At 40.8% G+C, this 14,681-nt stretch overlaps 1 protein-coding gene across 1 annotated transcript in view; it reads right to left on the reverse strand.

The window, feature by feature from the left end:
- myom3 (myomesin 3) overlaps window positions 1-14,681 on the reverse strand; it is a 43,543-nt gene that overhangs the window by 3,843 nt on the left and 25,019 nt on the right. The window contains exons 15-36 of the mRNA XM_068322856.1: window positions 13,815-13,998; window positions 13,502-13,676; window positions 13,299-13,420; window positions 12,168-12,355; window positions 9,686-9,812; window positions 7,510-7,691; window positions 7,264-7,378; window positions 6,816-6,972; window positions 6,365-6,471; window positions 5,991-6,035; window positions 5,743-5,879; window positions 3,937-4,081; window positions 3,136-3,195; window positions 2,539-2,606; window positions 2,106-2,216; window positions 1,853-1,940; window positions 1,567-1,605; window positions 1,338-1,443; window positions 619-782; window positions 459-495; window positions 256-278; window positions 105-160 (exon numbers count right to left, since the gene is read on the reverse strand). Coding sequence (XP_068178957.1) covers window positions 105-160; window positions 256-278; window positions 459-495; window positions 619-782; window positions 1,338-1,443; window positions 1,567-1,605; window positions 1,853-1,940; window positions 2,106-2,216; window positions 2,539-2,606; window positions 3,136-3,195; window positions 3,937-4,081; window positions 5,743-5,879; window positions 5,991-6,035; window positions 6,365-6,471; window positions 6,816-6,972; window positions 7,264-7,378; window positions 7,510-7,691; window positions 9,686-9,812; window positions 12,168-12,355; window positions 13,299-13,420; window positions 13,502-13,676; window positions 13,815-13,998 — 2,436 coding nt within the window. The remainder of the gene's footprint in view (window positions 1-104; window positions 161-255; window positions 279-458; window positions 496-618; window positions 783-1,337; window positions 1,444-1,566; window positions 1,606-1,852; window positions 1,941-2,105; window positions 2,217-2,538; window positions 2,607-3,135; window positions 3,196-3,936; window positions 4,082-5,742; window positions 5,880-5,990; window positions 6,036-6,364; window positions 6,472-6,815; window positions 6,973-7,263; window positions 7,379-7,509; window positions 7,692-9,685; window positions 9,813-12,167; window positions 12,356-13,298; window positions 13,421-13,501; window positions 13,677-13,814; window positions 13,999-14,681) is intronic.

Consider the following 14,681-nt stretch of genomic DNA (forward strand, 5'->3'; position numbering starts at 1 on the left):
AGAGAGGAAGACAAAGAGAAATGTGAAATGATTGACCTGAGGAAGGATCATAAAGGTGTGTCCTGGTAGTAGTATCAGTTATATTATTCCTGACAATGCTATACCTTGCCCTCCATGATGGCCACCGCATCAGGAAGACCTCTTGTCACTCGGGCTCTTTCTGTAACAAAACAAGAGACATGAACTCCCTGCTGATATTTACTGCGGCTTAATATTTGTCTTGTGGGCAGACATAACACATAAACTGTGACTCACTTTTTTCAGTAATGGCCTCTTGCCTGAGGGATGACAATAAAAGGTTAGACAATATGACATTGCAGTGTCAGGAAAACAGAAAAATCAATGGCAAGGTGTTTGCAGCGAGTTTTTTTTCTCTCACCTCGACGGCACAGGGTTTTCTGTTAGTGTCACAGCAAGCCATGCTAGATGAGTTATTTGGGTTCCAGTGCAGCACTTACTTCAACCTCTGGTAGTCCAGGAAAGCCTCATCAAACACTGTTAAAAATAATGAAGAATGCAAATCAAAACTGACACACACAAAAAATCTCATTCTGTCTGAATTTCTGTCATCATTAGAGGTTTTAAGGTCTTAGAAATGAACTTGTGATTTCCTCTCACCTTGTCCAGACAGGTCTAGATACCGTTGGTGTTTCTCGCTGCCGTCAAACATCTCCAGGGTGTATTTGCCTTTATCTTTTTCTGTCGGGTCGGGTATGTCAATCCAGACTTTCTGACTGTTGCTGCCAGTCTTTGTCCTTGCATCCGTGTCAATCCTCTTCTCCCTACACGTAAGGGAGCACAGATACATGTATTTGCCTTGCAAAAATCAGTTCCTTACTAAAATATACCCGTATATACTTTTATAGCCTCTTATTTAATCAGATTTTTTCCCCTTTTTTTTCTGAAAGAAAGGCAATTTCCCCCTTGAGGACCAACAAAAAAAATTCTGATTTTGATTAAAGCTCTTTGGTTTATCTTATATAATCCTTAAATTGGCCACCAGGGAGCGCTACTAGCCCTAGTAAAAAAAACCCCCAACAACCTGAAAACCTTGACATCCGTAGATACATGCAGTTCCTTTAATAACTACAAACTAATGAAACATAACAGAATGGATATGCAGATTAAGTCGGGGCAATCATAAAATAAAGATTTCCATTTCCACCCATGAGTAGTTTTAAGGTTGTGAAGAACACTTCTTATTTCTCACTGTTTGACTTTTTTTTAAAAACCATTTTCTGTATCATCTTTTTTCAAAATGTCCCCATCGGTAAATATGATTTCTTCTGTACACAGATGTTAGGTGTCATCCAGAGGTGTTCTGGATGCCAACTCACTTGAAGTACCAGCTGGTCTTCAGGTGGTCTATATAATATTTGAAGGAGCAGTAGATCCTGAAACCTTCAGAGGTTCCCTCAACCTTCAGTGGGCCGGCTGACAACGCTGCAGAGGGAGACAGGGCGGTGTGCTCTTTATTATTTTTATGAATTTCACTTTTCTTTGCCATTTTAAATTCTGTGGTTCATATCTGGTGATCTCAACATCATCCAGTCGGGAGTATCTCACCAAATTGTTTGCTCAGCTGCTGCAGAAGCTTGTCGAACTCTGTGGATAAAAGGAATAATAAGGCTTTTAGACTTTGGCCATATTGCTTTTAGAACTCAATAAATACTAAGTGCAAGAAAATCTGAACAGGTAGGTAAATGCTATGAAATATAATAAGAAAAGAGGGACAAAATAAAGAAATTCATCGCTTCGTTTTTATCGTGGATGGAAAATCTGTGGTGCCGCACTGTGGGAGCGCACACGGGAAGAAATGGGGATTGCTATTGGTCAAAAGGTCAACTCTCACCTTTGCCCTGCAAATCCAAGGTGCTGGCATCCTCTCCTCTGTTATCTGACACCACAGCTTTGTATGAACCCGCCGTTGTCTTTGTCACCTGAGGAAAAACCACCATTTTCATGACTTCTCAGATAAAATATTAATAATGCCAAGATCATCAAGATAGTTTAAATCATCCTTTACTTCCAGGTTAGCCTCAAACTTTCAACCTGGTAATAATACCTGTCTAGTTACTCTCTCTGTTTGAATGCAGATGTGATACCTGTGAGACGGTGAGAATGCCGACCCCTGACGACTGGTCATATGCAGCTTGGGTCACCGCCTTACCATCTTTAAACCATTTGAGAGATGTTTCCTTGATGACATTTGTCACCTGTGCATGAAGTGAAACAAAAAAAAAACCCATTCAGAATAGAGGGTTTACATAAATTAATCAAATTACTAATGTAATAACTGCATTTTGCTGCAATTTAGGGTTCATCATATAATATATTACAGAAATAAATTTGTCATTTTTGGGGGATGTGCTTCCTGCAGAGAGGATGCAATTTAACAATGAAAGGGCAGATCTATACTTCTAAAGAAATAGTCCCATGACTCATAATGAAAGACGAGACATTTGTGGACTCCTAATGCGGGGCCCCTGTAGGTACGTCCAATCATCGCCCTGAGCAAACATATTGTGTAAAATGTACCTTGCACTTGATAATCAGTTCACAATCCTCATTTACACTCCATGACAGGAAGTCCTCGAAATAAGGTCCTTTAGAAAAACAGAACATATAATTATCCATCACCAGTGAGCCGTATGAGCCGAAGAAATGTTAACGCATCATAATGTGACAATTTAGAATAATTACATCAAGTTACGTCTATGTATGAACCGAAGCGCTGGTGGGAACAGCTGGATGAATTAACACCAATTAGAAAAACATACAAGAAGCAAAGCAAACTCGTGTCCCACTTAGTTTAACATCCTTTATTTTTGGATCTGCACGCAGCAGACAGGATGTCATGTGGACTCTGAACGGTAAACAGGGTGTGACGGTGAATTTTGCCCAAGTGATATGTGGGACATTGACTTTGACATGCAAATGAAGTTTATAGCTTCTTATCACGAATGAGAGGTCAGTCACAAAGGATTCTTTCTTCCCTGGACTTTTGAAAACCCCATTCAGTGTCCTTTGCTTAGACTATAAAAACGCTGAAACCACCCAGTTATTGCTGAACACAAAAACCCATTTCATTGTATTTCCTGTAGAGTGTGTTAGTGATGGGAGGACAATCCTCACCAGACTTTCTCCTGTATTCACGTCGTTTGGCGTCGGCTGAGGCCATCGTTTCACGGAACTCTGATGGGAAACAAACACAATCAGACTGATAGTAAAAGGAAACACGCTGGATAATAAACTTAACAACTACATTTTAAACTACTAGCCAGCTACTTTACTAGCCAGCTACTTTAAACTACTAGTCAGCTACTTTGATAACTATATGGTTGAGGAAAAGTGTTTACTGATGAGGAAGATGATGGTAAAGGTGTTCTTTTAGGGTCAAGGAAGGAAACGGTGTTACTTAATTTGGAACAATGCAGCTCTAAGTACTTAATTTTCTGCATTATAGGGCGCGCCTAAAAGCCTTTAATTTTCTCAATTTCTTATAATCCAATGGCGTTATATATGAAAAAATAGACCAGTCATTGAAGTTGAGTTCTCAGATGCATTTTATAATCCAGTGTATACATAAAAAAAAATAAAAAAAAGGCCATTCATTGAAGGTGCGCCTTATAATCCAGTGCGCCTTATAGTGCGGAAAATACTGTATATTGATGTCACCTTTCAGCTCTAACCAGCTAATATAGGATCTTGTTTTGGCAAATCCTACAAAATAAAGTGCCCAAAATGGCGGTTAATCACGTTAAAAAACACTTTTCATTAGATATTCCATCTCTATGAATGCTAAAATTGGACGCTAAAACCTCGTAGAGGAAACCCTATGAGGGTTTTCCTCTAGAAACCCTCATCAGATGTTTTATTATGTTGTGGGACGTAAAACAGTACGACAACTAGTCGCTACTGACTTTTGTGACTTACTCTCGTCCACAAAGACTAATGTGCACTGGTTTTTGGCACAGCCGTCCCGCAGCTGAGCCGTGTACGAGCCCTCGTCCTCCCAGGTGATCCGATCAAACAGGATCTCCACCAGACCTTTGGCCCTGTCGAAGTTGATCCTACGGTGCTGCAGGAGAGCAAACATCCACCGCCAGACATCACCTCATGTGCAGACAATTTACTCAAATAACAGGTTAAACAAGCCTCTTGTGAATCTCCTGCACAGATGGAGACTGAAATGACACTTCTTTTTTTGATTTCCAGGCGTGTTTAGCGTGTAAACATTTAGGAACGCACACATGAAGCGGCTTTCAAGCTCATTTTCATAGCTTTCACGTTAATCAAGATAAGTGTACGCCCTGAATGTTGATGATGGTGGATGTGATTTGTGATGTATGGCAACCCTAAGGGCCCTAATCAGCCAAATGGCTTTTGAATTTGCAAACCTCAGCTGTGATCATTTAGAAATAAAGTGTAATCAGTGCTATTCAGATGGGGCTGCGATATGGAGAAATAATGGAGGAGATGAAAATGAAACACAGCCAATGAATGGAGGGCTGCTGAATGCCTCAGACACACACACACACACACACACACACACACACACACACACACACACACACACACACACACACACACACACACACACACACACACACACACACACACACACACACACACACACACACACACACACACACACACACACACACACACACACACACACACACACGATCTTTGTCGGAGTTGTGGAAACACAATGCATATACTAGCCTGTATTTGTTTTGCCCTCCGTGGCCACATTAGTACACGGTTCAATAACCGTGATGGCAGGGCTGATTATTTTTAGCCTGGTGTCGTAACACATAGGGGAGGTGAGGAGGACTTTTCACATTCACTATATGTTCCCTGGTCATTTTATAAGTGATTTGTTTCAAGATTTTCAAATGATTGCTAAAAATCAATGTTTTGTTATTTTCTGCGCTGCAAATAGCTTCAGTACTCACTACAATGTTTTTGTGATCCGTAACACAAGAAACACGTATTTCTGCAGGTACTCACTGATTTGTGCAAACTGAATACTTTAAAACACACTATTTCGATAACTTTGAATACGTAAACATACACAATACTATACAGCATTTTTTGTAATTGGAAATATAGTCAAATACTTTCTGATGACTTTAAATCATTATTATATATTATTATATCATATATTTTTTTATTTATCATTTGACACTTTTATGCAAAAATGGGTGCAGCCATGAAAAGAATTAAATAACAATAATAAAAAACAGCTAAAAACTCTTTGTTTCTTTGAACAATTTGAGATGTCTTAACACAAATACTAGAAAACTGCATAAGTGCAACAGTGTCACAAGTCAAATACCTGTACCTGTTATTTTCTCTTTAGACATTTATTTTTGTGTATTTTGCATCACCAGCTGCTCCCATATTTATTGGATACGTATATCGTGTTGTCTCATGAGTCATGAAACTTCTTTTAATAAGAGATCCGTGATTTCTTCCTTTTATGTATATTTAAATAGGACTTTAAATTACTTATATTTTGAGGCTACACAGAAACTTTGTCAACAGGAGTAAATTATAACTTTAAATCTTGGAAAAATTCCTGAACTATGAACTGGTACTATTTGAAATCAGTGCAGAACACAGTCTTGCTAAACTCTGCAGTGGTGGTTACTAAACCGGAGGTCAGGACCCAGAGGTGATGCTCATTCTGGCTGAGCTGTGGTTTCACAGATTTACCAGTGCAGCAGTTCTTACTGGTGTGCTGGAGATCTCCTGGTCATTGAAGATAAGTCGCAGCTCAGCGGACTCGCTCAGACTCTCGGTTTCAAACCAGAGTCGTACTTCTCCCTTCTCAGAAACCTCCACCTGCCAGCCCGACTTCAGGGCAATGACTGCCAAAAAAACACAAAAACGCAACACGGGATTACGATCTTTAATTCCATGATTCTACTGTCAAAAAGTTATTTTGAGAGAATCTCATTCCACAAAGTTGTGGTACATACGTGGATTTCTTATTTCCCAGCTGAGTTTTTTGAGGCGTTCAAGGTCTGAAAAGAAATTAAAACAGTAGATGAGGGTTCATTGAACTTTGATCAGAACTCTTTTTTTTTTTTAATACCCATAAACTGTCAAAGGCCCGTGAGTTGAACATTTCTATTCTTACGCCGAGTGTTGATTGAAAACACACGCTTCGTTAGATGGGTGACCTTGTAGAATGGATGTGTGGGGAAATAATTATTGGCTTGATAACCCTGAAAACTAGAAGCCCTGTCATTCTTGCTGCTCTCAGCTTTTCCAAGAGCCATAAGACACGATTGAGCTGTGATGAAGTCCTGAATGGGACAAGACAGTTTCCTTTTCCGCCTCCGTCTGTTACCTTCAGCGGTGAAGTCGTAGCTGCAGGACTGGTTGGGGTTGTCGCTCATCGTCGCCGTGTAGAGACCCAGATCCTCCTCAGCGGCGTCTGAGAAGGTCAGGACTGACCTGATGGACAAAGGGAAAACCGGACAGATGCATCTCCATGCTTTTTTTTTTTTTACTGGTTTCAGGCTCTTTTTAGCACAATGGTGGTTTATCAATACCTTTCAGCCAGCTAAACATAAAGATTGTTTCATAGGTATACAGGCTGACATTCAATGGTAAAATGGGAATGGGAAAACTTGCAGACACACATCTAATGGTGACGCAATCTCTGTATTCAATCCTATTATGCAAAGATGAAGGGTAAACAGCATTTTCTGGGTCACTGCTGAACAAACAACGTGGCCAATGAGGCGTGAAAACCACCGAGGGCACACACGGTTAAAGTTGGACGTGCACGACCGTACCCGTTGTCTGTGTTTGCAGCCCGAGCTCTGCTGGCGTCGACTGGCTCTGTGTAGTCTCTGTTCCAGACGATCTCGCTCTCTTCGTTCATCTGATCGGTCTTGTAATCCAGGAATATAAAACCCTGTTCGTCCACTCCGATCTCGATTTTATTGGTGCCTGAGGAGGGAAGAGGTGGTTAAGGATGCTCCGTGTGTTGTAAATGTGCAACTTTATTCTCACCTAACTCCCAGCAAGGACGTAAATAAGGATATTTCCCCAAACTATTCCTTAAAAAGGCCCTGGTAATACTTTATTTACAGACTGGATATGCTTCAGGGGGATGCTTAATTAAAAACACATCTCAATAGATAATAATCACACAGACTGGAGTGTGTTGATGCTTTATTACAATTCACTCCTTTTTAACTCCAGATTTCTGATTCCAGCGTTTGAGCGTCCAAGCCTCACCTGGTTGGGTCTGAGCCGTGATTGGCTCAGTCGGCAGGGAAGGACTGCCCACTCCAGCCTCATTGACAGCCGACACACGGAAGCGATAGGTCTGTCCCTCCTCCAGACCCGACACCTGAATGTCATAAGTAATGCATTAAATATTTATCCATTGCTGCCAAATTTATATCGACTGAACACTCGGACTGACAGACACACAAAGGAATGGAATACTGGCACAACTTAGCATTTTGCAGCATCACCCACCTTGTAATGTCTACAAGAGGCTGGTATCTCATCCAAAGCAGTCCAGTTGTCTGATTGGTCACCTTTGCTGACTTCCAGCAAATAGCCAGTGACCGGGCTCCTTCCTTCGTACAGCGGAGCCGCCCATAGGAGTACCAGGGAGCTGTCGGTCACGTCCCTGGCCTCCAGATCGTAGGGACAACCTGAGAGGGAGCAGCGAACGAAACACGTGACGTGGTAAAACATAGCAAAACACAACAGAAAATCAGAAAACAGCCCACAAATAAGAGTGACTTTCCCTAATATACACCCTCTAACTTCACGCCGGCACGTAAAAGGTCACTTTAAATTATTAACAGCATAGAGGAAAGCCCATTTACCAAGATTAATGAGCTGCGCTTTAAAAGTGGCATTTGTGAGAGAGCCTCTCTCCATTTTCAATATTAATGTCATAAGAAGCTAATATGAGTGGAGCCAGAACTGCCAGGCTGTTGACTGAAGCACCGCCTAATGGAATGACTTTATGGGTGACTGAGTGAGTTTTTATGCTTGTGTATACATGGAGCAGTATGAGTGTTTTTACAGCATTTTTCTAGTAATGCAAGTTATTCCATAAAAATGCTAATTTTCCAATGGCCGAAAAATGTGCCCTTTCGTGCCACTTTGAAATTTCCTGTTAACTTCTCTCTATCGTCGTCTCAGGTAGGATTTCATATAAAAGTCTGTAAACCGAGGCTGTCAATATTAATTTATTAATACACATGATTAATGTGGAAAATTTTATCTGCCTATTAATTATTAATTAATAAATTTGCCAAGCTTGGCCCAATTTCCTTTCCTCCCAGCTTTACCTCTGATTGGTTTACTTTGACACGTCTACCATGATCCCAACCAATCACTTCCCATCATCTTCTTTTTTTTTAAATTGCGATTTTGTGATCAATCACAAGCGGTTATTGTCATTTTTGGGCCCCGGGTTTTGCCTCCCAGGATAAACACAAACAGCAATCACTAAGTGGTTGTTGTGATGAGTATAAGGAAGACTTGCAGATGCTGGGTTTTCATTTTTATCTATGATACATATTCTAATTCACATTCATCCGTAACTAAATACCGATATTAATTGCATTGTATAAATTAAAATTTACCTAATCCTGAGAAAATCTCTTATTGTTTGCCACCTTTTCAAGCAGCTTCACACTCGGTGAAATACTTAAACCTCATAGTGGATTCAGCGTTCACACACTTGCCTTCAGCTAAGTTAATATTAAAGGACAAGTCATACATAAGAAACACATTAAAATCTACTGACTGCCACTAAATCCACACCATTATTTGAGAAATCATTTCAGCTACTGTATTATGCAGTTTCATTGCTGACCTCTGTCTCCGTTTTGCCCTTTAATAGCACAAAATTGCACATTTTGAGTTTTTATTAATTTTGCCTGTAACTGTTTTGTTGTGAGATGATGACGTGCATTTTTAATAGTGTCATTTTAAATGAAAATTAAATGGTATGGTGCAGTAAAAGGACCTTCAATTTAAATTAGAGACTTTATATTCATCTTGTGTTTCCAAGTCTTGGATAAAAAGCTTTTTAAAAGTCTTTGTGTGTAAATGAAAGGATGTTCTGCTCTGAAATGCTGGGAGAATTTTACAAATGATTAGTTTGTCTCTGACACGTATGCGACCTCTGTCACCTCCAGCAGCAGAGATGAACCAGAGGCCCCTGTATAGATTTCCTCACCTGTATTCATATAGATTACCTTCCTCTGCAGCACTATCCGGATTACTGAATCATATGTCGTTTAAACTCCTGCAGCAGCAGCAGCAGCAGCGACGGTGTAATCTGTTAATTGCTTTGCATGTCTCACAACTTTCCAAAGAATGAAACAACCTTCAAACGGGGTCAGTGATATCATTATCATTGACATTATTACCGATTCATCCACCATCACAGCTGGACTTTTAACTACATCTGGAACTTTTGTAGGTGGGGACATATTACTGAATAAATCAAGAAGAGTTATTCTTCAATAAATGACTGTTTTGACTCTGATACACTTATATAAGGTGATTAATTATTGAGTTCTGTTCCCGGACTCACATTATTACCTTTTTTTTTTGGAAAGAAATTTGGAAGGAATACGCAGCTTGTGAGTGAAATGATCTGAGTATGACATTGTCCCATCAGTACCTGGTTCTGGCATAGTCCACTTCTCACACAGGAAAGGTTCGCTGGCCTCAGAGGGCTTCCCCACACCAGCCAAATTGGCAGCAGCCACACGGAATTGGTAGAATTGTCCACTAGACAAGTTGCAAACCTATGCAGATATATGACAGACAGATGATATGGATTAAAGGTGCAGTGAAATGATGGTGGAGAGCACCTGCACCGCTAACAGCTGAAGCTTCTCAAGCATTTTGTAATGCTTTGCCAACAAGCAGTTATGTTCTTTGCATCCTCTAGGCAAGTAAGCCTCAGAGAACATTCCATTAGGAATAAGGGCAATGAGTCAAGTAGAGCTGCACCTGCAGTTCTCACCAGGAGAGGGTGCCAAGGTCCAACAGAGGTGAGCTCCATTACAAATATTTTTAAAGAAATACCTGCAGAAGGGATTGCAGCCATGAAATTCATAGAAACACTGGAAGCCTTCACCAGTTTGAAACAGAACATTTTTATTTATCTCATTTTTATTCCTTCCGATAAAATCAGAAAATCTCGTTCAAGAATTTCTGACTGTTTAAGGCAGTGCTGATGAATTGCTGCGTCACACAGGAGCATGTTTCCTACATGGTCGTACATGCCCACTCCTCCAGACTCAAGCATTTTTACAAGGTATTAGCTCTGCTGCTGCCACAGCATTTTTCTGCTGAGCACCCTGAGACACTATGGCTTTGGGAAAGGAGGGATTCAGGCTTATTGATCTGTGTATCGATCATCCAATTCACAGCCACTTTGAATTTAGGGCCGTTATCGCCTCCTGGAACAGTTGTGAACTTTTGCCGCTCTCCTCTAGCAGCTAATTCACACAGGCATAAGGAGCTTATTTTACAGTAATATCAATCCCTATCTAAAATCCAATTTCCCACCATGTAGCACCCCTTTCTTTATCTAGCAAGGCCTCTCTAACCACATTTAGGCAGAACGACAGCCTTCTTATCAGATCAATACTGGGCTGGTCTACCCTGAGGAATGCAGAGGTAGTCTGACAAAAATGAGCGGGAGAAATGACCTCCTTTATGCACTAGATGGCGAACTGGCTGCATTTGAATAATTTGGCACTTTTCATCCTCTATTGTGCAGAGATGTGTGCAGGGTCGACACTTTCTGCATTGTTGGTTCCTGTTGGGAGACGGAATGCATGAGCTGTCAGTCGTGACAAACGGGATGCTCATCATAAAGAAGAAACCCATTCATATTCACTCACCATTTAAAGTGATGGAAGGCCACTAAATAGATTTATGGATGTTTCATTTATACTCATATGTCACTACCTTTATATATTTTTATCTGATTATAGTAACTAGTTACTATACACTTGAAGATTTTTATCAATTAATCAAAATTAATTTTGAAATAAAGATAAACAGTTTCCATAAATAAATCAGCATCCAACTTGGCTCCCCCAGATTTTTTTTTACATGCTTTGATTTAACCCTTTGAGGCTCAAAGAGGTAGATTAAAGATTAAAGAGAAGTTTAGAAACAGAACATAATCTGTGGAGCAGAACTTTGTTTTTTTTCCCTTCTTTTGTACCTCATGAATATTTCATGAAACCGCAGATTTGTTTTGGGACTCTAGAGACAGGTTTGACTAAACTGCCAAATAAAGTGGTTAAGGCAATCTGCACCGTTGCCAAATAAAGCCACAAAATGCTGCTTTTAAAATCTCAATCAATACTAAAGTTTCTCTAATATGCACCCAAGAACCCGGCGATATGATTTCAATAACGTTGTAAAGCCGCTCACACGGGAGGCAAACAGGAAGCTTTGTGGATGTGGAGTTAATAAAACTGCTCATTTACTCCAAAAGGTTGAAGCCGGTTTTTTTTGAGTGTGTTCTTGTCACAGGGGTTCCTCCTGGCAAAATGTCTCACAGTATGAAGGGCTGATCTTGATAGTGGGGGGGGGGGGCTGTATTTCTTTTCTAATTAGCTTTGTCTTTGTTTTTCCAGGAGCTAAAAACACGCATCCACATATAACACGCTTCCACAATGTCTGATTACAAGGCACCTGTAATCTCCCCGAGACAGGTTAAAGATTTTACTTTCCTCCAGGTCTCCATGGACACTGCTTGTTGCCTAGTGACACAGCCAATGCGGATGAGGAAGCTGTAACCAATACTTATTATATTGAGGTGAGCCCTAAATGTAGTTCTGAAGACAAATCTCTTTGTTGTGCTAAATTATGGATTTTTTTTTTCCATTCAAATTTGAACTATAAATTGTTTTTTTTTCTCATAGTGGGTTAGTGCTCAACAAATGAATGTTTGTGTTTGTGTTAAAACATCTTTGTGAATTCATTATGAATAAGTTACGACAGGAAAAAAATTAAGGCTGAAGCTCCGCAAGCGTGAAGTCCGGCTCTGTGAGGCAACTTGTCAGAGTTGCTGAGGTTAGCACGTCATCACTCTTCCTGGTAGCGCACTAATGGCATCACACTGGGATAATACTAACCTTAAATTGCCTCTCTTTGGTTGGCTTCTCGTTGACCTCGCTCCACACTTCCATGTCTTTTTCCCTCTGATCCAGGTAGTATCCACGCACGGCGGCTCCTCCGTTATGTGCGGGGGCCCTCCAGCCCAGTACCATCTCTGATCCGGTGCACAGCAGCAGGGCGATGGCAGAGGGGGCCGAGGGAACACCTGGAACAAAGGAGAAGGATGGATTCACAAAAAGGTACGATCAAAGTTAGTGTCGTTCTAGCTCAATAGGTCAGCTTGCAAAGTCATCAAGTTTAGGCTCATATAAAGCTGTTAGAATGTTCAGTTCATTTAATAAAATTGCTTATCTCTCTCAAAGAAGAGGACTCCAACCATTTATCCTCAAGTGATGGCTGGATGGCAGAATAAATGTGAGAATATTCTGGCAGTGAGTGCTATGTAAAATGAATCACTGTGCTGTACTGCAGGCTGCAGGGAGCAAATCATCTGAGACGGAAACTGAAGGAGTAAGATGGGTTAAAAGCTCTTCAACGGGCTCAACGGCTGCAAACCAACCACAGTAAGGCAAAGTGTTCAATCCATGTACAGCCGGTGCCTCGCAGTCATCTGGCGAAGAAGACGGACGTGTGGAAGGAGCACAACATGACCCCAGAGGCATAGAACAGTGTTTCAGCCCGAAGACTGTTCATGCACACACATACTGTATATACACACAAGACCTTGATCACACCCAACATCATAAAGAGGTCACATCTGGATCTGGACCACACACCCCTCCATATCAGAACTGAACAGACTCCTGACTTTAGAAATTTTATGCAAAAACAAAAAATCCCTACTTCACAATGTAAAAAAATATGAAAATATCTCTTATCAGAACCAAAAGTCAACACGTTTTCAGCGTGGAAAGCATTTTGTTAGTTTTAATGAATTTTTCTTGATATGTTTTATGATCCATTCTTTCAAATCCTTAAAATTATTCTTTCACAGAGAAACATTTATATAAAGTACATATACTTAAATTTAAATACCAAAATTCTGCACATGCATTATAAATTAACTAGAACATCCTCGACACTGGAGACGCATCCTTAAAGGAATATTCTACCCACTGCTTTACAATCCGGTTGCCAGGAGGACTTACGAATGGCTGACTTGACGACGATGGGTTCCGACTCGTTGGAATAGCTGCTGTTTCCTGCTCGGCTCACGGATTTCACTCGGAACACGTATTCTTTTCCGGTCTTGAGGCCGTGAACTGTGAACCTGAGGAAGAGAAGGAGTTCAGTCATTTTCTACACAGTTTTCTAATAAACATTTGAATGTTTAAACATTGGACCGTATTACCTGGGGTTGGTAACGGGCTTGTTGTTGACGGTGTTCCAGTCTTTCTCGCCGGTCTCGTTGTAGTACACATAGTAACCCAGGATGTCCTCTTTGTTTTCGGGCTCCTGCCACTTGACCAGGACCGAGGTGTCTGTGTCTCTAAATACCAGGATGGAGTGAGGTGGATCCGGAACAGCTGATGGGAATCAGATGAAAAGCCATCAGATGAAGCTTTGGTGTGAATAATCAAATAGAAATTAACTAGGAGATAGAAATAAACCACGCAATACTTCTAATGGTAGTTTGAAAAATCCAGACTGAGCTCTTGTCTCACCTTTTGGTTTTCCCAAAGAAATTGGTTCGCTCGGCTCCGAGGGGTCGCTGACCCCATACTTGTTAACGGAGCGAACTCTGAAGCAGTACTTCTTGCCCTTGATCAGGTCAAAAACTGGGAACCTGGGGGAGTTGACCTCCATGTCCAGACTGGCCAGCTCCCAGCTGCTGCTCCCTTCCAGGGACTGGTCCCAGTGTTAGATCACAATTAGAAGACCACAAAGACAGTGTCAAAGGTGTTATTTATCTCAAGGACACACTCTTTGTTCAGTATCCTTCAAGTATGCTGGAGGACTCAAGTGAAGGACTGCCAAATATTCATCGTATAATTCTGTTAACTTTTTTTTGCAAAAATCACTCAGGCTGCAGTTAACTGTCAAGTCTCAAAGTTTTGGAACAAACCACTAAATTCAGGAGGTAAGGAGGAGAAAAGAAAGGTAAAATCATAGCCAAAATGACAGATGGATATGTCGGCAGCCAGCAATTCATCTTAACACCTTTATCTTTTATTCACTTTGGCTAATGATGTTATATGATGCTAGATTTCTCTTTTAATACATTTATTTTCTGGACTTCTTCTCTAAATTGCCATCGCTTCCTTCATCAATGAATGTTCAAGAAGGACATCCAAACAAATGTCAACGAGATCAGCAATCATAAAGTGCCGGTCAAGGGCGAGAGGGATATCTGAATGTTCCTTTATTATACAAGCAGAAGAGACGCGGCAGACTTTAATCATTTCAGATGCCTTTCACAGATTTGACAGTTTTATTACCGTGGCAACTTATAAAAGTCCAATAAAAATCTATTTCCTGTGGCAGTTGCCTGATTATTGGAGCTGTTGGGTGTTGGGGGCTGATAGAGGAGA

Source organism: Antennarius striatus, chromosome 9, assembly GCF_040054535.1.
Source record: "Antennarius striatus isolate MH-2024 chromosome 9, ASM4005453v1, whole genome shotgun sequence".
NCBI classification, from domain to species: Eukaryota; Metazoa; Chordata; class Actinopteri; order Lophiiformes; family Antennariidae; genus Antennarius; species Antennarius striatus.